Raw genomic sequence first — 25,270 nt, 5'->3', positions numbered from 1 at the left:
TGTTTTTGTTTTTTTTTTTAATTTGTGATTCAGACTCTGTTACCACCTTCAAATCCTAGTTTTAGACTAATTTATTCAGACAGGCCTATACTCAGGTACATAAAATGGCAGCAGATGAAAGTGAAATTATGGAATTGAGTGTTTTATATAAGTATGTGTGCAATTTTAATTATGTTTTATTTATTTTAACAGCTTTGTACCTTGAGTGTCCTGAACGGCGCCTATAAATAAAATGTATTATTATTATTATTATCATCATCATCATCATCATCATCATCATCATTATTATTATTATTATTATTATTATTATTATTATTATCATCATCATCATCATCATCATCATCATCATCATCATCATCATCATCATTATTATTATTATTATTATTATTATTATTTATTTATTTATTTTTTTTTTTAACTGTTGTGTTCAATCTAAACCAGAAGTGGGCAGCAAAACATAAAGTGAAACTGCAACATATTTAAGTCTGTTCAGTGAATGCATCATCATCATCATCATCATCATCTAGATTAAACTCTTAATAAAGATAAAGAGAGTTCATTTGCACAGGTACATTACAGTGCAAGTACACTGTACTGTAAAGGTACTGTTGCGTTACTCTTGAGTCGAGGAAAATAATAAAATATGCATAGTAAATATATCAGGCAATGTTTTTTTAAAAGTGGACAGATATTTGCAGCCTGCAAGAAAACAATCACAAGAAAATTGTACAAAGCAGATCCACCAACACAGCATGACTGGCAAAAAAATTGTGAGTGAGAAATATTTAATGGAACTGTTGACCCACAAGATAAAATATTTCTTTATTTTTTTTTCTTTATTTTTTTTTGTCTTCCTTCTCTATGCCAGTATCTTACGGAAGAGGATTAGGGCCACTGGAAAAAAAAAAAAAAAAAGAAAAAAAAAGGCCCAATATATTTTTTTATTATTATTATTATGAAAACAAAAAGTCAGAATTTTGAGATTAAATTCTGACTTTTTTCTCAGAATTCTGACTTTTTTTCTCAGAATTCTGACTTTTTTCTCATAATAATAATAATAATAATAATAATAATAATAATAATAATAATAATAATAATATATTGGACCTTTCTTTTTGTTGTTGTTGTTTTCCAGTGGCTCTAATCCTCTTCCGTAGTATCTGCTACATTACAAAAATAAGCATAATAAAGAATAAAGAAATTTGAACTGTGTTAAAACTAATATACTACATTGTCATGCACCTTAAAAACCTAAATACTGTGGATTTGTTCACAGAATAAAGACATTTATCATCCATTTCACACAGTGATGTTGATTGCTGTGTGCAGGGGAATGAGGATGATCATAAATAACCATAGATATGTATGATTTTAATGTTTCTGAACCAAAAATCTGACTCATATCGTACATTTCTAGTACATCAGCACTAGTGTTTTAACCCCTCATGGTCATTTTGGCATGTGCACAGACATAAGCTGCTCACAAACAACATATTTGGTTTGTTTTCCACCAAAAGCTGGATCTATAATATGAGGAAATTGTAATGACAGCAGTATTAAACTATTTAAAGAAGACTGATGTGCACTGGGAAAAACACCAGGACTTAGTTTAATACAGGGAAACTGTCCAACAATGTGAATGTTTATTAATATTTAAACTAAACCAAATGGTCTTCTCTCCGTCTTAACCGAGCACTCTTTCTGCCTAAATGTCAAACTCCTCATGTGCTCAAAAAAGACAAAAAGGTTCTAGAAATAAAGGGTACACACTGCAAAAATCCAAATCTTACCAAGTGTATTTTTCTCATTTCTAGTCCAAATATCTCATCACACTTAAAATAAGACATAATCACCTAAAGAGGAACTTTTCAGTGAGATATAAGAACTGATTTTTAGACAATAGATCTGGAAAATCTTATTAGAAGAAATCTTACCAAGATCATTTTCATTTGTTCTATTGGCAGATTTTTTTTTTTTTTTTTTTTTTTGCTTAATTCTAGATTTTTTGCTTAACTCAAGCAATGCCAATGGAAAAAGTGAAAATTATCTTGGTAAGATTTCTTGAAATAAGATTTTCAAGATCTATTGTCTGAAAATAAGTTCTTATGTCTCACTGAAAAGTTACTCTTTAGGTGATTATGTCTTATTTTAAGTGTGATGAGATATTTTGACTAGAAATGAGAAAAAAACACTTGGTAAGATTTAGATTTTTGCAGTGTGTCTGTGATTTGCAGAAAAATATTCCGTTTTATTCTGGGGTGATGGTACACAACAGCTGTATAATGTGGCAGATGCTGAAGCTTCTTATAAGTAAATAACATTTTTAAAATAGATTTTTATATATAATCTAATTATTTATGACACTGTTTCTACTGAATCTGTGTGTTCTATAACATAGAGCTGTTGCTTTTACAACGTCATAAAGTCAGCAGTGTCATATATCTTACACTAGAAAAGGCCAAAAGTGCATGTAATGGGACACAACAAATAAAATGATGTGACTATTTTAACAATTACATGTAACTTGGATTTTGCTCACTTTTCTAACAAATATTTAGTTTTTATTCTGAGGAAAAAATTCAGCCTCCTCTTCATTCATGTTTAATATATTGGTTCAACCAGTTTGTTTTTGAGCTTCAATAATTATGTGATTAATCATTTTTTGATTATTTTAATCACAGTTTTAGGAATTTTTTGTGAAGTGAAAAAAGTCCAAATTTCTGTGATGTAAGCTTCTTAACTTTGGATTGTGTCCTGGTTTCTTTCCTCTTCTGCAACAATAAACTGAATATATTAGGTTGTAATAATATCTGGGGCTTTGAGAGGCATTTATTATTATTGTCATTATTATTATTATCATTATTATTATTATTATTATTATTATTATTATTATTATTATTAATTGAAAAAAAAGGTCTGAATTTTCTGATTGATCATTTTTTGATTATTTTGATAACAGTTTTAGCAATAAAAAAAAAGTTTAAAAAAAAAAAAGTAAAAATTCTGTTTCAATTCCAGTTTGTTAAATGTGGATTATTTCCTCGTTTTATTTCCTCTTTTGTGATGATAAGATGAATATCTTTGGGCTGTGATGAAGCATTTTTCAGACAAATTTAACCTATTAATTAAAAAAATAACCTGTGGATCAAACAACACCTTATCTATAATAACAGCAGTGGATAAAACCGTGCATGAATTGAATTTATTTGAAAATTATCTGGAGATTTGCTTCAGATTTGCGAGCATTCTGAACGGACACGTAGTGACAGTGACATTCGTGTTCATGTTGTGTGCGTCTGCTTTGCATGCAGTATTACTTACAGTTCAGAGGCAATAGAGGAGTTCCGTGACATGGACTTGGGCGACAGATCGTAGTCACTGTCAGAGCGATAGAGGAAGGACTCCCTGCGCTGATTGTGACCGGGGAAGTTGGTGTGGAGGACCAGACCTGATCCAGGAGAGGCCTGGGGGTCCAGAGGGCTGCAGCTGGCAGACGGGCCATTCTCCACATCGAAACTGAAAACAAACACATGCACAAGTTATACATTTATATATTTAACTCTTTAAGTGCCAGACAGTTAAGGGGCTAATAAGCCTTAAAAGTGCCACAGAATTTGGCCGTTTTTCAGTATTTCGTGTCGTTTTTATAATATTTGAAGAATCCTGCAGAAAACCGCTCGGTAACATCCGACCGACTGCTGATTAGATTCAAAACGCACCGGACGCAGCCGATTCATTATTGATCATAATTTGCATAATTTATAATAATAATAATAATAATAATAATAATAATAATCTTTATTTATATAGCACTTTTCATACATTAAAAACTGTAGCACAAAGTGCTTTACATATCAGTTTAAAAATCAGTACCGCCCCCCACCCACACCCACCCACCCACCCACCCACCCGCACACACACACACACACACACACACACATATACATGCAAACCCACAAGCTCACACATACTTAAGAAGACTGACTGAGCACGGGTAGACCAGAACAAAAATGTACAAGTAAAAGTAGAACATCAGTTTAGGAGGCGCTGTCTCAGGGAGCCATCCGCACCAGGATGCAGCCGCCGACCCCGGCGACCAGGCACCAGCAACACAGCCCCGCATCCCAACTAGTGGGAGAGGGCCAACTGGGACCCCCACCCACCAGAAAGGAGCGGACCCCAGTGAGAGAAGGCGCCACAGCCCCCGGAGTCCACAGCCGCCCCCCGGCATGGAGGGCTCCCTCTGATGAAACACCGGAGAATAAGAAACATTAAAAAGATATAAAAATATTATTCGGTCGCGTGACCTCAAATTCCCGTCTGCTTCGTCTCAAAAGGCGGACACAGAAAGAACGTCATCGAAATGTGAGAAAGAAATGGGGGTGGATGGTTTGTTTGTACACAAATATGGCGTGTTCTCCAAAGCCGATTTAATCGGCCCGTGGCACTTTACAGGTTGTATTCGTAAAGCCGATTTAATCGGCCCATGGCACTGAAAGTGTTAAGAGAGTGCGACAATGTATGCAAGTAACGTACAGTAAGTTCCTTCATTTTCCACATATTTCTGCCTTTTTCCAGTGGAGACTCCCACTATGACGTTTAATACATGTGATTTTGAAGGTCTGTGAAAAATTGAAGGGTGAAGAGCGTTCTCCCACTTCTTAAGCTAAATAAACTAGTCATAGACCTGTTTCTGAGTTCATTTAGAGATACATTTTGGTCCACTCTAGAATCGAGGTTGACATCATAACTATATTTCTAGGAATCTTAATTAACAGTTCAGTTAACTGGTAAATACAATTATACTACTGGGAAAAAAAACAAAAAACTTTATTTTCAAAAGTCAGAGTAGGGAAGATCTTTGTTGGTCATACTTTAAGAATAAAATATATTTAAAAAATTGTTAAAGAAGAAATTATAGCCATAAACAAAAAGAGGTTGGAAGAGCATTGTCAAAAGTGGGAAGTGCTTGGTTGGGACTGATGTCAACCCAGACTGATTTTTGAAGGGAGAAGGTAGAAGATGGAACGTGTGGGGATGTGTTGTTTTTTTTTTTTTTTTTTTTTTTTTTTTTTGTTAACCCTTTGGGGTCTGAGCCTATTTTGGCTGTTTTTTGAGTACTTTTGATTTTGCCTTCATATACTATATAAAGATATGTTTACTATACCCATGTTTGGTACCTTTTTTTTTCAGTGCAACTTCATCTATCTCATCTGTCTATTATTTTTTCACTTTAACCTATTCTATCAACATAAAAGGACATAAAACACATACATTTAAAAAAAAAAAAAATCAATTTAAAAAAATTACATAATTTTGTGCATAAATAACACAAAGATGCTTAACAAACCTTTTCAAAGACTTTAAAGACCAGTTTTTTTTCTGTTTAGAAAAAGGACCAAAAAATGAAGAAGATATGGTGTGTGTGTTCTTTTGCTTGTTTGTTTGTTTGTTTGTTTGATTGTTAGCAAGATAACCCAAAAAGTTATGGATGGATTTTCATGAAATTTTCAGGAAATGTTGATACTGGCACAAAGAAGAAATGATTAAATTTTGGTGGTGATCCCCCCCAGGTGGGTTTCGTGTGTAACCCATTGTGTCCACTTGCGTTACATGCGAAACCTGTCCTTTTAAACACAAACTAGAAAAGCACTTGGAGAGCGGAGACCTCTGCCAAGGCAGATGAGTGAGTCATCGTCCCCCCAATCACCACTAAAATCTAATCATTTCTTCCTTGTGCCAGTATCAACATTTCCTGAAAATTTCATGAAAATCCATCCATAACTTTTTGAGTTATCTTGCTAACAAACAAACAAACAAACAAACAAACAAACATGCACAGGAGGCAGATCTGTCCTGGCGGAGGTCTGCGCTCTCCGAGTGCTTTTCTTGTCATACTTTTATTCATGCTTGTTTGCTCCGAGTTAAAACCGTCATATCTCCGGTTGCATTTGCTCTGCCAACATCAAATAGTGGGAAAAAAAGTGGAAGAGTGTTTCAAGTCTGTACTTTCGAATGCAATTGTCGCCAGTGGTCTACGTGACCGACTTCCGATGCTACAATGTGTTGAAAATGTCATGTGATTCAGCCACGGGACTGTGTTCGTGGACCCCTAAGGGTTACTGTAAAATGATGTGTGGGTATTTTTAGGACTCCGAGGTACTTTTGTTGTTTGGTTTTGTGTTTTTTAATCTGTTTTTTGTCTATTGTACGTTTGTGTATGTGTGTATATACACGTATATGTGTATTTTGTCTATTGTCTTCTGTTTTTTTTTGTTATTTTTTTCTCATGATTTTGTCTATTGTCTTGTTTTTTGTCTATTGTCATCTATTAGTTTTTTGTTGTTTTTTTGTTTTTCCCTTGTGGCTATGGTCTCCTTTTTTTGTATTGGTTTGTATTTTTGTTTGGTTTTTGGTTATTGTTTTTTTTTTTTTTTATTTCTGGTGACTTGTAGCTTCAAAGTAAAAATAAAATTATATTGAAAAAATGCATTATTAGGATTAGTGGTACAAAAGTTATTAATGATTTCAGATTAACAGATGTTTAAAAAGAAAAAGAACAAAAAAAACCCTTAATTGTTCACTTACTTCTGCTTGTTTCAAGCGCACATTCCTACTATGACGTTTAATAAATCATACCCATAACCTTATGTTGTGATAACATTTTACTTCATTATAGAGTGCTCCATGAGCCTGATAAGCCATTAATGAGAAGAGAGAATTCTTCCACATTTACCGTCAACATCCCTTTTCGAGATAAGCTCCACTTGCACATAATTATGTAGACGCACATTGGTTCTGTACATAAGAGGGGCAGGACGGGGCAGAATGACACGCTACGATGCACAGTGTTCAGTCACTGATGAGAATGAGTCAAACAGTAGCTCCATCGTTATTATTACATTGATAAACCAGAGGAATGAGCGGGGGGGGGTCGATGATGGCTGTGTTTCAGATCCCCAGTGTTAACTGTCCAAACAGGTCGTGACTCTGCACTTCCTGTAGTTTTCCAGTGACGTTTTAGTTTCTCTGAGTCGCTTTCATCTCTCGACCGGCACTGTTTCCTCTGTATTGTAAACACCGACCAGGAGGAGGAGACTGGTTACAGAACAAACTACACATAAACTCTCAAAGACTGATGTATTGACCAAAGAAACACTGTCAAATAGAGGCTTCTGTTTGTGGAAAACCTAATTTTCAGGTAGGTTGAGTATTTTTCTTGTGATTTCTGTTTATTCTAATGCAATCTGACATCGGAAAATAAATCAATCTGTCTTGAATGTTGTTATATTTGGAATAGCAACAAGGTCTGTGCTTGGAGCGTCTGCAGCCGGCCGACATTTATTCATAAACGCTGAACTATGACATAATAAGTTGATGACAGATCATAGATGCAGCTTCGTGTTTGGTTTTCAGCACATGCTCCGAAGAGAAGATGAAATAATGCAGAAAAAGATCAGCGGTAAATGAAAGCTGTGTGCTTGTCCCACTGTCTCGTCATATGTCTGTTTGGTCTCGTCCTGTCCCTGTACACTTTTGTCTATGTGAGCCCTCCCTCTATAGTCGCTTTTCCATTGGACATCTGCACAAAACTTTACCGATATTTACTAAATGTCGAAAAAACAGAAGCGCGCAACGTTGGATTTTCCATCAAATCACATATACGATGATGTTTATTTATTATCGTGAGATGACACAAGAAGTCATTCCATAAACATGGCGACGAACGTGAATATGGTGTTGATTTACAGATATATTCATTATTATTATATATTACCCCTCTATTACGTACTAAATTAAAAAATGATTCGGTTTCCTGGTGTGCCGTGACATGTTTCTTTTAAAACTCTTCTTTTTCACTTGTTGTAACATCTATCAACATCTGTTTTTTTTTTTTTTGTTTCTCATCACGTGACTAGTTGCGGAAAAAGGTCTTTCCATTGCAGTTTTATGTGATATACCCTTTGCGCTACACCCAAAAAAACACCTCTTGCTAGCCCAAAAACTTTTAATCCAAAAAAGTTTTGACAAAATTGTCATTTTTTCATTAGGCAAATTTTTACGCGCAAGTTAAATTCACATAATTTGAGGGTCAATGGAAAAGCGACTTATATCAGTGTTTTTCAACCTTGGGGTCGGGACCCCATGTGTGGTCGCCTGGAATTCAAATGGGGTCACCTGAAGTTTCTAATAATTGATAAAAATAAAAAGAAAAGACTAATAAAAAATATATGGTGAGTTGACAGAGACAATCAAAATGACAAACTGTGAAGCTGAAACTAAAGCACTGTGGTTCTGTTTATCTTTCAAATGTTCTTTTTTTTTTTTAATTTATGAGTGATAGTTAACAAGACATTGTGGATAGAAAAACAACAACAACAATAACACATAAACAAAGGAAAAATCTAACAAATAAACAAAGCAAAAACAACAACGACAGAGTAATGACAAACAACAACGACAACATCATATGACAATGAAAAAGATACTAAATGCAAAGAACAACTAAATAATATAGCTTGGTTCAGAGCGATAGGGAAAAGGGGAAGGGGGGGTGTGAGTAAAAGTGAGAAAGAGAGAGGGGGAAGTGAGGAGGAAAATAATAATTGTCATTTTTAACACAAAAATATATAATAATACCAGTAGTCTGATTTGCTAGTATTATTGTGGTAGCAGCAGCCACAATACAAGTATGAGTTGAATAATTTAATATTTGTACTAAAGTACCGTATTTGTATCAATTACAATCCATTTGAGTTTATATGAATTGACTGAAATGAATATGGCTATGGATCAGTCAAATGTTCATTGTGGTCGGTTTCAGATGCTGCAGCTCTTTCATAATTCATAGTTGGAGTTTTTGTTTGTTCAGTATTAATTGTCAGCCTTGGAAATCCAAGCTGGACTGACTGTACATATCCTGACCAAGGAAAATCAAATTCTCACTTTGTGCAGTAATCGACACCTGGCTTTTCTGCCTCCGTCCATAATAATATACATTATATAGACTAAATGTCATTTAAAATTAACGTTTATTTGCAACACAGTATAGAAAACTATTACATGATTAAAAACAAATTAATTTTAGCAAAAAAAAAAGTGTCCCTTTTGAATGTCTGGGGTCACCAGAAATGTGTGATGTTAAAATGGGGTAACGAGCCAAAAAAAAGGTTGGGAACCACTGGACTACAGTTCAGCACTTCATTAGCCTGACAAACGTTACAACAAAAGTTACAATATTCAACTGCCTAACTCAACTTTCTCTCCTGCACTTCCTCTAAAAATATTTGTAAATTCTCAATAAATCACTGAAAAACAGTTTCCTTTGTTTCATCTCAGTTTAGGCACACAAAGTCACAAGACAGGGGGAGGATAAATAATTTTCCAGGATAACTTAAACATTTCAAGGACATTTGACCTTTTTTCTCATTTTCCACATGTTTTCCACAACTGGAAAATTGGTCACTTATCTACCACGAAAGACATGACCCACTCTGAAGCTGAAAATGAAGCACTGTGGTTCTGTTTATCTGTCAAATGTTGATTGTGGTCAGTTTCAGATGTTGCAGCTCTTTCATAATTCATAGTTTGAGTTCTTGTTTGTTCAGTATTAATTGTCAGTCTTGTAAATCCAAACTGGACTGACTGTACATATCCTGACCAAGGAAAATCAAATTCTCACTTCGTGCAGTAATCTACACCTGGCTTTTCTGCCTCCGTCCATAATAATATACATTATATAGACTAAATGTCATCTAAAATTAACATTTATTTGCAACATAGTATAGCAAACTATTACATGATCAAAAACAAATTAATTTTAGCAAAAAAAAAAAGTCTTTGTTTTGAATGTCCACTGCTCTGTGTATATGAATACAAGCAAGGAATGGATGAACATGTGAATATAAAGTTTGAGATTGTTACATAACTACAAGCTGTAATTAAAAATAAAGTTGTCCTCCGAAGAGGGGGTGGTGGTGGTGGGTTAAAAAAAAAAAAAAGAAAGAAAGAAAACTGTGCTTGTTGCATGCATGCCTGCATTATATATCATGGACTGAATGCTTGACTGCTTCAGCCCTCGGGTCATTTGCGTTGTGGCCACGTGCAGAGACGACTAATTCTGGAGTTTGGTCAAGCAGTTGTGGTCCATTACAACACGTGGATTTTCTTTTTTTTTTTTTTTAATCCCATATTCAATGAAATACAGAAATCTTTGCTGTGGCTATGATGAAAGATGAATATTCACAGGAGTCAGGTGTGAAATGGCCTGGAAAATGCTGATAAGTCTTCATATAACCTATAACTTTGTAAATCTATACGTTGGTGATGTCCCTGTACTAGAACGGAGGGTGGATATAAAATTATTAAAGGTGCTTTTAGCAGCCAGCAAGAAATCTATTACAAGAAGGTGGTTAAATCCAACTCCATTAATTACACTGGTCAACAACAAATTTATTGTTTAAGTTTTTTGAGCTGATTGAGGATCATTTTGGTGTGCTGAATCCAAAAATCACATTCATTTTGCTCAATCAGGTCAACTTTCTGAACTCTGCTACATATTGCCTTTTTAACATTTTTGCTTACATTTATGGGCATTTTCACATCATATGATACAAAATTCTTTCATATTTCTTGCAATAAATGAGTTCTGAAGATTTTACTTTTGCCAATTTATGATTAATGTTTTTTTTAATATTACAGGTGAATGAAATGGCTTCGACTAGAAGATCTTGCAAAAATAAACCTGACGTATTCTGCTGCATCTGCGGTGAATACACCATTGTACCTAACAGGAATCAAGTCACAAGTTTCATAAAGTGTGCTTACCAATCTTATTTTGGTATTAATTATTATATTTTGTGAGAAGATCAAATTTTTCAAAATCAAATTAGCAAAAAAACCTGACCTGATTGAGAAAAACAGATGTCATTTTTGGATTTAGCAGTGCAAAATAGTCCTAATTCAGTTGAAAAAACCTAGACAACTTGTAAAAAAAATTTTTTTGTAACCCAGTGTCATAGAAGACTGGTACGAGACCATCCTGCAAATGTTCAAAATGGAAAAATTAAGTTCCAGAGGGATAAATTTGATAATATATGGGACAAATGGATCAAGTTTGTATCCTCTAGCCACCCAGAAAATGTCCTCTTTTTTATAATCTTCCTGTATTTTTTCTTTGTTTAATGTTTTTCTGCATAAACATGTGTAATGTTTAAAAAACCCAGAGGTACTGTAACTAGGGATGTAAACAATTAATCGACTATCAATTGAGTGTTGATAAGAATTTGCTCAATTAAATTTTTAACCCTTTCATGCATGAATTATGAGAACCTTAGTCAATATTTTTTTTCTTGAGGGATTCTATTCCTCTTTAGGCATGAAAAAAAAAACGCAATTGTTTTTTTTTTTTTATGACCCTATTTATCATGGAGTTACAAAAACATCCACTCATCTGGACACCATGCATTTAATTTTTGAAGCAAAGAAACCTGCATTTAAAACCCATCATCAGAAAGTGATAAACTATGTGAAAACTATGAAATATAAACATTTTTAATGCTGCTAATGCTCACATTTTAACATACTCTAATACTAGTTATTAGTCAATTCATGGAGATAATATGCAAAAAAAAAACAAAAAACTTTTTGTTTAAGAAAACTGTTAATTACAGTCTAATAACAATTAGCAATTAATTTACACTAAAATATGTTTGTGCAGATCAGGTTGATCAAGAACAACAAACAGTAAGAACAGTAACTGTATGAATTCCATTGTTTAGGATGATGCATAAGCGTCCACTGTGTTGGCTGATATCCAACTAAAACAACTAAACCCATGAATATACAAGAGAACAGCTGGAGAACAACTGTCCACTGGAGTGACCACTATGCATGAAAGGGTTAATTGTCTGTTAATTGCCCTTTTCAAAGGCGGGATTTGTGGTGCCGACAGTAGGGGGCGCCACTGCCTAAACTAGGCTTCATCGCTGAAATTAAATAACACAGTCATCGAACCGGATCGTGGGGTTGATGAGTTAGAATCTCCGCTGAAATCTGGCTCCATCGTGTCAGTGATGCAAAGTCAGAAAAGCCCATTTCTTCTAAACTGCGCCTCTTCAGATCCATTTATTTTATTGAATTTCTCTGTTGAATTTATTTAGTTCTACTCCATAAATGTCATTGCCTGTACTGTATTTAATCATACACTAAATCAATTATTAAGGAATATGACATACTTTTTTCATGAAGTATATAAACAATATTTAGCTTTTATTCTTATAGACTCTATCGAAAGAAAAATTCAGGTTCTCAGGAAAATTGCCGCTTATCAAATAATCGCTAATCGATCAATGAAGTCAATCAAGTCATCCCTAATTGTAATGCTATGATTGTTTTTAAGTGAGAAATACCGAAACTGTAAACGCCCAGTTCATATGTTCATTCTTTTTTTTTTTTTTTTTACACTTTTGCATGTATAAAATAAGAAATACAAACAGGACTCTAATAGATAACATATGAATGGTAATGTTGAAGATATTTTGTCACCTTTTCCAATAAAAACAAAATGAAAAAAAAAAAAATGCTGATAAGTCAAAAAAAGCTATCCATTAATAAAGTGATTTTTAATAAAAAGTGAATGGAAAGCAGTAGCAGATGAAATGGCACAATAATAATAATAATAATAATAATAATAATAATAATAATAATGCACAACAACCCAAAAGACCAGGTCAGACCAATAAAAACCCACATCCACCTTTATTCACTGACAAACACATGGGTTCACAGAACTGAGTCACAACCTCCTGACAGTCATGACGGTCATGTGAGTCATGGTGGAAGGTAATAGCCGAGGTACAGGTGTTATGATGAGCTTAATGCTGTTACGAGAAGCTGAACAGGAAGAAAGTAAAATGGAAAGCCCCCCCCCCCCTCCACACGGACGTCTGATGGCTACCGTGTTATGTAACCAGCGCACACAATGATAAATCCCAGTATGAGAATGAACACAGCTTAATGCTTGGGTGCTTTTGTCCTGGTATCCTTTTACATAACTAGCTAGAATTACTTTAAATATACTAATATACTAACCAGCAACATGTAAGATAAGATAAGATAAGATAAGATAAGATCCACTGTGGTTGTTTTAAAGTGCTTTACAAATAAAGTTGGACTGAATTGTAAGGTAAGGTAAGGTAAGGTAAGGTAAGGTAAGGTAAGATAAGATAAGATAAGATAAGATAAGATAAGATAAGATAAGATAAGATAAGATAAGATAAGATAAGATAAGATAAGATAAGATAAGATAAGATAAGATAAGATAAGATAAGATAAGATAAGATAAGATAAGACCAGTTTTTAAATCCCTTCTTAAATCCCATCTTTTCTCCTTGGCTTTTGAAACCATGTGAGATGTTTGATTGATGATTTGGTAGTGGTTTATTGTTCTTATTTATTTATCTATTTATTTTATGTATTTATTTTGTTGTTTTTAATTGTATGGCTTTTTATGTTTCTTAATCTGTTCTTGTATTTTATTCTTTTATTTGGGTTTTATTTATTCTTCTGTATAGCACTGTTTTCTTTTTTGCACAGTTTCTGTATCTTTAAATCTATTCTGTATTTTATTCTTTTATTTTGGTTTAGTTATTCTTCTGTACAGCACTTTGGTCCTCTGCGGTTGTTTTAAAGTGCTTTACAAATAAAGTTGGATTGGAAGATAAGATAAGATAAGATAAGATAAGATAAGATAAGATAAGATAAGATAAGATAAGATAAGATAGTTTTATAAACACAAAAATTGACTCTTTGTGTAAACTGAACTTTCAACACATTTTATTTGGCCTATCACACATTGATAAAATAACTCCAGAAAAAAGATATATTATCGACCTTTTGATTATTTTTGCCAAATTTCACATTCATTGTTCCAAATTTGCGCATCAACGTCCAAACATCACTGTTTTCAAAGCCCTTTTTTCCAATTACGTAGACAATTTGAGAAACAGCATAAATTCTAAAGCAAATAAAACTAAAAAAAAATGTCAAATGTTTAATCTTATTCAATTTGTATAATCTCTATTTATTCCTTGAGCAACTTTTTATTTTTATTACATATTTTTATTTATTTATTTTATTATTTTTATTTATTTATTTATTTATTTATTTATTTATTCATTTTTTTCTTTCCTAATGTTTTTACTTACATGTATTTCTCTATATAATGTAAAAGATTTTGTGAATTATGGAACTTTCTACCCTTGTTGTTGTATACTATTATGTATATTTACTGTTCAATGTTAATTGTTCAAATAAAAAAAAAAAATTAAAAAAAGATAAGATCAGATAAGATACGATATGATACAATAATGCTAATGCTATTAGGTTGCATTTGCCGTGTTTCCTTTTCTACCAGTGCATTTAATCTGGAAAACACGGCTGTAAATAGTCTAATACAGTGCTATAAATAAAGAAACTGTGTTAAATTTGATGATCCTAGTGGTTTTTCTAATCCAGACATGTGGGTTTTTCATGAATCCTCAGTCTCATTCCAGGTTTCGCGTGTAACCCATCGTGTCCACTCATGTTAGAACCTGCCCATTTAAACACATATAAATTGCAAGTGATTTTACAACAGCAGTCATTTTTGTAAAACACTCTGTCTTGCATAATTAGTTCAATTCCCAAAATGTACTTGTGGGAGAGTAAAAAGATATCCCAAAAAAAACAGTAGCACGTAATTTTTGTGTCATTTTTACCGTGTTACATGCAGATTTTGCATACAAAAAAATATAAAAATGTGTTTTATCTGAAAAATAGTTCCTCTTTTAGTTTTGTAATTTAAAAACAAAACAGACTCAAAGTGCTTCTAATCTAGCTTTATAATATTCGTCTAAATTTGGTTTGAATTTTTAGCCCCCATGTCCTGTTTTTCAGGACGAGTTTCATAGACGCATGCATAGAGCACAGCAAAATAAGAACCTCTTAAAAATATTGCTTTTAAATGAACTGAACTTGCATTATTTTTACAATGAACTGAATTTTTTCCACAGACACAGACTTATTTTTCCCTTGTGATCGTCTGGATCGCTGATGCCACCATTCGTTTGCTCCCCAGGTAGCACTAAACCCAAACCACCAGACCAGCTCCGCCCCATCAGACCAAGTATAAGATTAATATGTTTAGCTCTTTGACTTGTGCATTCCTTTCTGGTACTTGTGGATAATAAGGTTTTTCCTATTAGAGGAAACAGGTGCAACATCTACTATTAGAGTCATTTCACAGCAGCTAAAGTGAACTACTGTATAGGTAAAAAAGATGAAAACATATTGACCTGAGGAGATGTTAATAAGCTTTTAAAGGTTGGTCTAATTATTTGGACGGCTTGAAGTGTGTGGGGAAGTCAATGGACAGCATTTTTTCACACTTATTTGGGCTGTTTTTTTTAAAATATTGTAGAAAAACAGGTGGGAAATTTTAAGTCTGATGAAATAAAGCAATCAAAACACCTAAGACTGATCATTACTGTGACTAAGATGCATCTTTTTACTTTTATAACACACCCTCTGTATCTATCTATCTATCTATCTATCTATCTATCTATCTATCTATCTATCTATCTATCTATCTATCTATCTATCTATCTATCCATTTTTATTATTTGTATTTTAGTCATGTATCTGTTTGTTTATGGTTATCTATATAAGTATGTACATTTTCATTTTCATCAGTACTTTAAGTAGTGTTTTAATTTGTGACTTCTGAAATGCCCTATGTGTTATTTTCTTCATCTGTTCATTTATATGTTAAAAAAAAAAAAAAAAAGTGTACCGTTTGTATTTATATATTGCATTGCTTTATAAGTATGTAGGAAACTCAATAAAAAAAACATGTGAAACAAAAAAAACAAAAAAAAACAAAAAAACACACCTAAGACCTTCACAAACCTTGGTATAACATATGTGGTCCCCAGACCTTGTACAAGACAATCCAGGCTCTTTTCATGGGTCGTTCCATGTTGGTGGAACGCTCTACCAAGTACTATGAGAACAGAGGCATCCCTCCCTATCTTCAAGAAGCTCCTGAAGACCCAGCTCTTCCAGGAGCACCTCCTGTCCTAGCACTGGCAGACATTCCATTTTAAATATTTTAATAAGGTTTTTCCCAGGCTTATCACAGATTTTCCCAGGATGATCTCTGGACCTGCTGCGGTGGTCCTGCCTCTCTCCTGCCTTCATCATCATCACTCATCCTAAACTGCCTCCATGTGTCTCCCCCTACTCCCCCCTTCTCCCCCTCTCCCCCAGTCTCTATCTCTATCGCTCTCTCTTTCTTTACCCTCTCTTTAACCCCAACTGGTCAAGGCAGACCTCCATCCTCCAGGAGTCTGGGTCTGCTCCAGGTTTCTGCTGTTAAAGGGAAGTTTTTCCTTCCACTGTCACCAGTCACAAGTGTTTGCTCCTGGAGGATTCTGTTGGGTTTCTGTAAATTGGCTTAGAGTCTGGTTTCGACCAGCTCTATATATAAAGTGTATAAAGTGTCATGAGACAACTCTTTTGTTGTGATCTGGCGCTACATAAATAAAATTTGATTGATTGAGTGATTTGATTGGTTTTCCCCTGTAAGTCGCTTTGGAAAAAAGCATCTGCCAAATGCATAAACATAAACATATGTAAGCTATTAATCAAAGCTAAAATGTTTTTGTTTTTGTTTTTTTTGTTTTTTTTTTTACTTTTTGGAGATATAAGAACTTATTTTTAGACAATAGATCTTGAAAATCTTATTTCAAGAAATCTTACCAAGATAATTTTCACTTGTTCCACTGGTAGATTTTGTTGTTTAATTTAAGATTTTTTTTTTTTTTTTTTTTTGCTTAATTCAAGATTTTTTTTTCCTTAATTCAAGCAAATATCTCACTGAAAAGTTACTCTTCAGGTGCTTATGTCTTATTTTAAGTGTGATGAGATATTTGGACAAGAAATGAGAAAAATACACTTGTTAAGATTTAGATTTTATCCAGTGTAGGGTTGAAGATGGACCTGCAGAGTTGAATTAATGAAGAATTCAGACCCAATCAGAGCTTTTACACTTTATGTAAACCACAGGGAAATATTTTCAAATGCATAATTCCTTTTTTTTTTTTTTTTTTTTTTTTTTAAAGCTAAATATCACTCCTTTAAGATTAGATATCAGATAACATGGACATCAGTGTGTGGATTGGTCTAGGTTTTTGTGCGTTCACATGTACAGAAGCCAAAAAATTAAACTCCTATTCACCAGGAATATGTCAAGATGTCAGAGAACTGTTTATCCAACATTTGTGTGAGATCAGGATGACTAAAGGTCAAATGATTTATCACAGGAATTTGGTCATTAGCTTCAAAGGTAGAAGGGGAAATAATCCATCAAAGTAGTGTGAGTTAAGGGAATCCGACAGCGCGTGGATAATAGGAGTTAGAAGGATCAAAGCGTCACTTGGGTTTGATGACGCACTGTTGTGTTTGTATCTTCTGTCTGTCCTTTTTTTCAAACTTCTAAAATATTACAGTGCACATTTTTTGGGAAATCTCTAGCTTATGAACATTTTCCCTCTACTTTTTACGATCATTATGAGAAAGAGTGAGTCAGTAGCAGGATTTTTGGTGTTATTTATATATATTTTTTCTTTCACTAAAGCAATCAGGAAGTGCTCCGTGTCCGACCTCAGAGGGATGTTAGGGTGACACCAAATTCCGTTCCCATGATCCAGCTGAGTGATGAAGCAGCTGAGAGCATGATGGACATGATGACAAATAAGTGGGGTGGAGTTCGCCAAATGTGTTCACACTGATACAGCACGTCCAGCCTCTTTCAGTTCAGTTGCACTTTATATTAAAAATATGGAACAACCTCTGCAATAACCTGTCTATGAAAGGACATCTGTCTCATCAGATTTTCAATTATAAAAGCCATTGAATTTCTAGCACTGAATTTCTGAATTTTTTTGTTGCACCAAAATGAAGTATCTGATTTTTTTTGCACTGAAATTAAGTATCTGAATTTGTTTTGTTTTTTTTTCAACTGAAATTAAGTATCTGAATTTGTTTTTGTTTTTTCAACTGAAATTAAGTATCTGAATTTGTTTTTTGCACTGAAATTACGTATCTGACTTTTTTTTTTTGCACTGAAATTAAGTATCTGAATTTGTTTTTTTTTTTCAACTGAAATTAAGTATCTGAATTTGTCTTTTGCACTGAAATTACGTATCTGACTTTTTTTTGCACTGAAATTAAGTATCTGAATTTGTTGTTTTTTTTCAACTGAAATTAAGTATCTGACTTTTTTTTTGCACTGAAATTAAGTATCTGAATTTTTTTTTGCACTGAAATTAAGTATCTGAATTTGTTTTGTTTTTTTCAACTGAAATTAAGTATCTGAATTTGTTTTTTGCACTGAAATTAAGTATCTGACTTTTTTTGCACTGAAATTAAGTATCTGAATTTGTTTTGTTTTTTTTCAACTGAAATTAAGTATCTGAATTTGTTTTTTGCACTGAAATTAAGTATCTGACTTTTTTTTTGCACTGAAATTAAGTATCTGAATTTTTTTGCACTGAAATTAAGTATCTGACTTTTTTTTTGCACTGAAATTAAGTATCTGAATTTTTTTTGCACTGAAATTAAGTATCTGAATTTGTTGTTTTTTTTCAACTGAAATTAAGTATCTGAATTTGTTTTTGCACTGAAATTAAGTATCTGACTTTTTTTTTTGCACTAAAATTAAGTATCTGAATTTTTTTGCACTGAAATTAAGTATCTGAATTTGTTTTTGCACTGAAATTAAGTATCTGACTTTTTTTTTTTGCACTAAAATTAAGAATCTGAATTTTTTTGTTGCACCGAAATTAAGTATCTGATTTTTTTTCTTTTTTTTTTTGCACTGAAATTAAGTATCTGAATTTGTTTTGCACTGAAATTAAGTATCTGAATTTTAACTAACTTCCTGCCAACTCCCATCCACGCTACAATATATTAAGTAGAGTAATTATAAAAAGCAATTCATATTGCAAAAGATTTTAATTTAAATCAACTTGGAATTGAGTCCAATGAACTGATGATATTAAGTCTAATGATTATACAAAGCAAATGACACTGCAACAAATTTTAAGTTAAATGAACTTGGCATTTAATGTGTTGGACTTAAAATAGCAATTCCATTCAAATCAAGCATTTAAGCTTAATACACTCAAGTTCTCATTACTTATTACTTACATTTTTTAAGGCAACCGGTTACCTCAGATTTTTTAAGTAAACTCAACTTATCCAGTTGCAGTGCACATGCGATATACAGTATCTACAAATACATAAACAAACACTGCATACTGATAGATTGTAAAAATGCTCGAAAATAAAGGTGAGTTTTATTATAACGGGACAACGTGGACCCAAATAATGAAAAAAATCTCACATCCACACATCACACAAATCACACACATAATAACTAATACTTTTAACGTTAATGCAGTGACAAATCTAGGGTCATTATAGAGAATTTAACATTTATTTATTAATTATAACGTGAGATCTAATTGTTTTAAACCATACCTCTGAAGGTCTGAAGTAACTAAAACCTACAAAAAGGCTTTATAAAGTTCCACAACTAAAGTTTAACCTGTAGCTAAAACTAAGGACATGAAGGCAACACGGTTTGGTTTAAAGGGACTCCTGTTATATAAATGACTTAACTGAGTAAAGCAATAAACTGTCTTTGACCTGTTACAGTCAAAACTTGAAGCAGATATTAGAGCTCGGCTTTTTTCTCAGTAACCTTGGTCTGACACCAAACTGGATTTTATTTCCATTTATAACTCAGAGGTATTCGGGACAATGCAGCAGCCGGAGCCATAAAACAGTCGAGAATAACAGAAAGCAGAGACCGAACTGAACACATTCAATAACACACGGCGTAGATAGTAAAGGTGTAAAGGCGGTGGACAAAAGCTTCTATTTTTCTTGGGAAATGACTCCACTTCCCATGTCTGAGATACGTCTGTTGAAAGGTGACAGTGTTTTCTGATCCATCATCTGACTCTCATTTACTGGTAGAGGGACGGAAAACCCAGCATCCTGTGAGCTGATTGTGAAGAAAATGACTGGATGGAGAAGTTGACGCACTGTGGCGGTAACACTCCAGATGGATTCTTGTAAAATGGGAATTAAAAAATGAACATCTTCTATCTTCTCTAAATGTGCATGTGTGCAATTTAGAGGTATATCAATAAAAAAAAAATAAAATAAAAATAAAAAAAAAAACATAGTAATGGGGCTGGATGATAAGAACAATATTTAAAGTTATCATGATATATTTTTATATGGTGATAAATTTATCTTAACCATTAAAACCCAGTGCTAATTTTGTGATTTTTTTTCTCTCCATTTAATCTTTATTAAGTGATTAATCACCATTTATTATAATATTATCCTCTAAATTTGACATTTTCACTGTAAATCTTGTATTTTCCTATATTTAATCCCATATTCTTAATTTAGATGTTCATGAAAACTTACTAACTTCAAAGGTTATTATATTAAAACAGAGAAAATTCAACAAAAAGTGACTTTTTTGGCAAAGTTTTCAATAACCGAATGTCAAAACTAGCATCTACAACTACTGTTACTCGTCAAACTCCATGGGTTTTACTGGTGAATCAATGTTGTAGAAGATGACAGTGTTTCCACGGTAACTACAGAGTCTCTGAATGTCCAAATGGGTCATATCTGAAGACAATAAAAAGATGACAAACTGTATTTTACACCAATTATTTCCATGTATTTATAGGATTAGTGGATCAACAGGTATTAAACAGTTTAGATCAGTAGATGCTTTTGGTCGTTTGTGGATCTTTGGGTCTTTATGGGTTAATATACATTTTTATTTTCATTTGTGTGTCCAGTTCTCTAAACTCTGAGGGGGTTCGTGCCTCTTCAGTTTGCAAATGCAAGAGTGACTGAAATTGGACTTTAACCACAGTGATGTTATAGAAACTTTCTAAGACACAGACCACTCTTACACTTTGCATTAATCTCTTCCTTCCTGTGTGTTATGGTCCGAGGAAACCACTAACCATTTGTCTTTGGCTTGTGTAAACACAGGTGCCATGGTAACACCTCCTGTTTGTCACAGTGTTCGCCAGTGCTTAAATATTATTTCATAACACCCACTTGAGTTAGTTTTTGTTCAGTTACTCAAGTCAGGAATTACATGAATATAAACAATTATGTAGCAAGAAAAGTCATAAAAAGTATCTGCTCCACTACATCATCAGCAGAATTCCAGCAAAAACCTTATTCAAGACTAACATTTCCAGCGTTCTCTGTTGGTTGTTTAGGACGAAGAGGACAGATGCCAGATGCCTGGGCCAGGCGCAAGAACCAAAAAAAGACCGTTCCCTCCAACCAGCTCAGTGAAATGAGCCAGAGCTCTGAAAAATGCCCCAGAAGGATGATGAGCTGATTGAGTGATCCCATCAGACCGAGCAAAAATAGCAGCTGAATTTCATGTTCCAAAGATCACAGAAGGATTTGACTACATGAGTCTTGCGGAGACGATCTCTAAAAATAGATCATCCGAGGTCTACTTATTAGGAGGGCTAGTCTAAACATGCACACGTAGACAGTTCCCAACCCATGTCCTCAGAATACGCTACAGGAGGAAGGGCCGGTCTTAACAGCCCAGGGTTCAGAGGAGAAAAAAAACAAAAACTCTTCTATTGTGTAAAAGCTTCTGATTAATCATCATTTTCAATCATCGATCTGAATTTTATTCTATCTGTGTATTCTTGGTGATTTTTACCAATAAACACCATGTTTTAAGCTCCTCAGTCCTGTCAGATTTTCTTCCAAGATGCAAAATATTCACAATAAAACATGAGGAAATGTACTTTTATCCAAGTTATTCATCCCAGAAGGACTACGACTAAAGATGTTTGTCATAGTTGACTAATCTATCTGCTATTTCCTCAATTAATTTATTGATTGTTTGGTCTATAAAGTGTTACCAAAAAAAATGACAACACCGAATATGATGTCTAGAAATGCCAAAAATGTTCAGTTTGCTTTCAATGAGGAGGAAAGGAAGAAAAATAGACCTTTAAGAACCTGGGATCAGGGAATTTTTCGTTTTTCCTTACAAAATGCTCAAACTGTATCAATTATAATCAGTTGCAGCTCAAATAACTGTATTAATTATTAAATAGCACAAATTCAGGTTTCTGTAGTTGTTTCATAAAAAATCCATTGCTAGAATGAATGTAACACAGTTTATATGTGTAAACACCCATTTATTTGTAGTGTTGTTGTGCTGCGTCAACTGATAGTTTACATTATAGCTCTGTTAGCTTAGCTCTGTTAGCGTAGCTCTGTTTTTAGACAGAAAACAGCCACAGTAAAACCACAAAGTACATTAAAACTCGTTTTCTGTACGGTTTGTTTTGTCAATAGCTGAACTAAAGATCTGTTTGGCAAACTGATCTGACGAAATCACGTTGTATGTCATGCCAGTTCTTATAGCATTTGGCGCGCTATAGGTATGAATTTTCATCCTTTTACGTGTTTGTCAACGTCAATTTACACCAAGATCTCCGGTTTACATATCCGTAACCGCTAACCCTAACCGCTAATTGGTTGGTATTTGACGCAGCATGAACAAACATGGGGAAAACTTAGAATATGTACAGATAACACGCCGATTACAAGTGGTGTGTATGACATATATATTTACGCAATTCAGGATGTCACGTTGTATTTGGAATCGTCCAAACAAGGTCAGAACTGTCACAATTTAATATAAACCCCAGATCAACAAACGACAACTTAGCAAAGATAATAACATCTCATAATAACTTTGCACCTTCATAAGCCTCATAATTAAACTCATCCATGTAGAAGAAACGCTGACATTACAGCATCAAACTCCACTCTTTGCATTTAAAGCTGTGTCCAACAAAGACTGACTGAGTGACTCACTACTCCCTCTAGTGGTCAGATAAATAAATATAATGTAAATAAATTCAGATCAATCCAATACACTGGCACCTTCAGCAGAACTTCAGAGGTCTTCATTCTGTACACTGTAATGATAATTTTAGGTCATTTTTTAAATATTTAAAAATAGAAATACTACATATTGTACTACATACTTAAATGAGTATATATGTAATTATGTGTTCTACTCAGGTGACTCTTGCAAATCAGATCTTGATCTCAATTTATTAAAGGATATAGGGGGAAAAAAAGGAAGAAAGATAAACTTCAAAACAATTCTTTCATTAATAATCTCTTCTTTAAATATATTACACCCTTTTCATCCCTAAACACTGCCTGTGTTATCGTCAAACTATCGCCTCCAGTCTGTTTAGTGTTTTCTTTCTACTGCCCAAAAATGGGAAAATTTATTTTGAGTTGTATCACTGCAACACTTGAGCCTGGATTCTTGTGTGAACAATATGTTCTGTAAACCACACAAATGAAAACATGCACCACCAGAACCATGTCCATAAATCCAAGATGTTATTTACACAAAGGAATTCAATCAAGCTTCACTCATGGTGAGAATCCAAAGTAAAGTCTTCAAGCCTGTTTAAATTTATGAGAAAAAAATAAAAAAATAAATAAAAAAGAAAAGAAAGGATGAGAAAGCTCAGGAATTCAACTGGATACAACACTTATTAATAGAAATTAGGCCACTAACATAATCAGGACTTGCACCGAGTCATTATGCATGCACGTTTAGGCATAAAGTCATCCAGCAGATGCTCTCATTCAGAATCATTTACAGCCTAAATGCACAGCTCTGGAGTCACATGACCGCAGTCGAACACAACAGAACCAGCCAGAGGTGTGATTATGTGGCGCAGAGCTGTGAATGCACAGGGTGACAGAGGCTGAACTGAAAGAGAAAAACTTTACACAAACAGAAGAACACAAGTAAGAACAGACAGCGGTGAAAAACAGGAGGAGACAGAATTCCTGGGCTGGTAAATTGCAGTGTGGCATTTCTCTCCATGACAGTCCCTTCCCTGTACCAAGGTTATAATAGTTTTGGATTTTTCATCATAGTTTAGTTTTATTTCATTTTGACTTTTTTTTTCTCTACTTCAGTTGGTTTTAGTTAGTTCAGTTAGTTTTTAGAGCAGGTTTGCTAGTTTTTATCAGTTTTTGTTTTTTCTAAATGTTTAGTTTTAGTATTAGTTTTCATTTTTTTAAAAATATTTTTTCTCTTCCTCGCCATCATATTCAAAGAAATTCCATACAGGACTCTGCTGCTTTCTCCCAAGGCGCCACCAGCTGAAATTGCTCAAGCAAAAAAAAGTCAATTTCATATCAATACAACATTGATGAAGATGAAATGAAGGGAATTTTATCCATCATTTTTATACATTTTAGTTAGTTTTGTAAGCACACAATACAGTTTCATTTAGTTATATTCTTTCTCTTTTAATTGTAGTTTTTATTTATTTCATTTTAAATGAAAATGCTTCTTCAATTCTAGTTTTCATCATTTTGTTAGTTTTCGTTAATGATAATAACTTTGCCCTGTAGAGTCCAACTGACACTCAACTCAATAGTCGCTTTTCCATCAGACATTTGCGCAAAACTTTACCGATATTTACAAAATGTCAAAAAAAAACCAAAAGTGCGTAACGTCGGTTTTTCAATTAAATCACAAATGCGATGATTTGTTTATTTATTATCACGAGATGACATGAGAAGTCATTCCATAAACATGGCGACAAACGTAAACATGTTGATTTACAGATATATTCATTAGTATTATATATTACCCCTCTATCCCGTTCAAAATTTTAAAAAATGATTGGGTTTCCTGGTGTGTCCACACATACTGCACCATGTTTTAAAACTCTTCTTCGTCGCTTGTTCTGGTTCTTTGTTCTGGTTTGAAGTCTAAGGACAGGAGTGAGTATTTAAAATGTTATTATGTTAAGTTATTTGATGATGAGAATGGGGGTGGGATTAAATAAGCTTTTTTTTCTTCCCACTCCTTTTCGAGTATAGATGAATAATTTTTGTCGGAATTTTGAATTTGCATGTACTCTGCAAAACAAATGAAACGAATGACATGAAATGTTGTAACGTCAGTCAAAATCCTTTTTTTTTTTTTATTCACATGACTCTAGTTGGGGAAAAAGGTTTTTCCATTGCAGTTTTGTGTGATATACCAATTGCACTACGCCTGAAAAACCGCCTTTTGCCAGCGCAAAACCTTTTGAAA

The 25,270-nt window shown here is 33.6% G+C and overlaps 1 protein-coding gene across 3 annotated transcripts in view; it reads right to left on the bottom strand.

The window, feature by feature from the left end:
• pde4ba (phosphodiesterase 4B, cAMP-specific a) overlaps positions 1–25,270 on the bottom strand; it is a 586,891-nt gene that overhangs the window by 183,655 nt on the left and 377,966 nt on the right. For all 3 annotated transcript variants that reach the window (XM_030131421.1, XM_030131422.1, XM_030131423.1), the window contains one exon: positions 3,322–3,516. In XM_030131421.1, the coding sequence (XP_029987281.1) occupies positions 3,322–3,516 (195 nt within the window). The remainder of the gene's footprint in view (positions 1–3,321; positions 3,517–25,270) is intronic.

Source organism: Sphaeramia orbicularis, chromosome 4, assembly GCF_902148855.1.
Source record: "Sphaeramia orbicularis chromosome 4, fSphaOr1.1, whole genome shotgun sequence".
NCBI classification, from domain to species: domain Eukaryota; kingdom Metazoa; phylum Chordata; class Actinopteri; order Kurtiformes; family Apogonidae; genus Sphaeramia; species Sphaeramia orbicularis.
The sequence above is the reverse complement of the archived record's forward strand: the minus strand, read 5'-3'. Positions and strand labels throughout refer to the sequence as shown.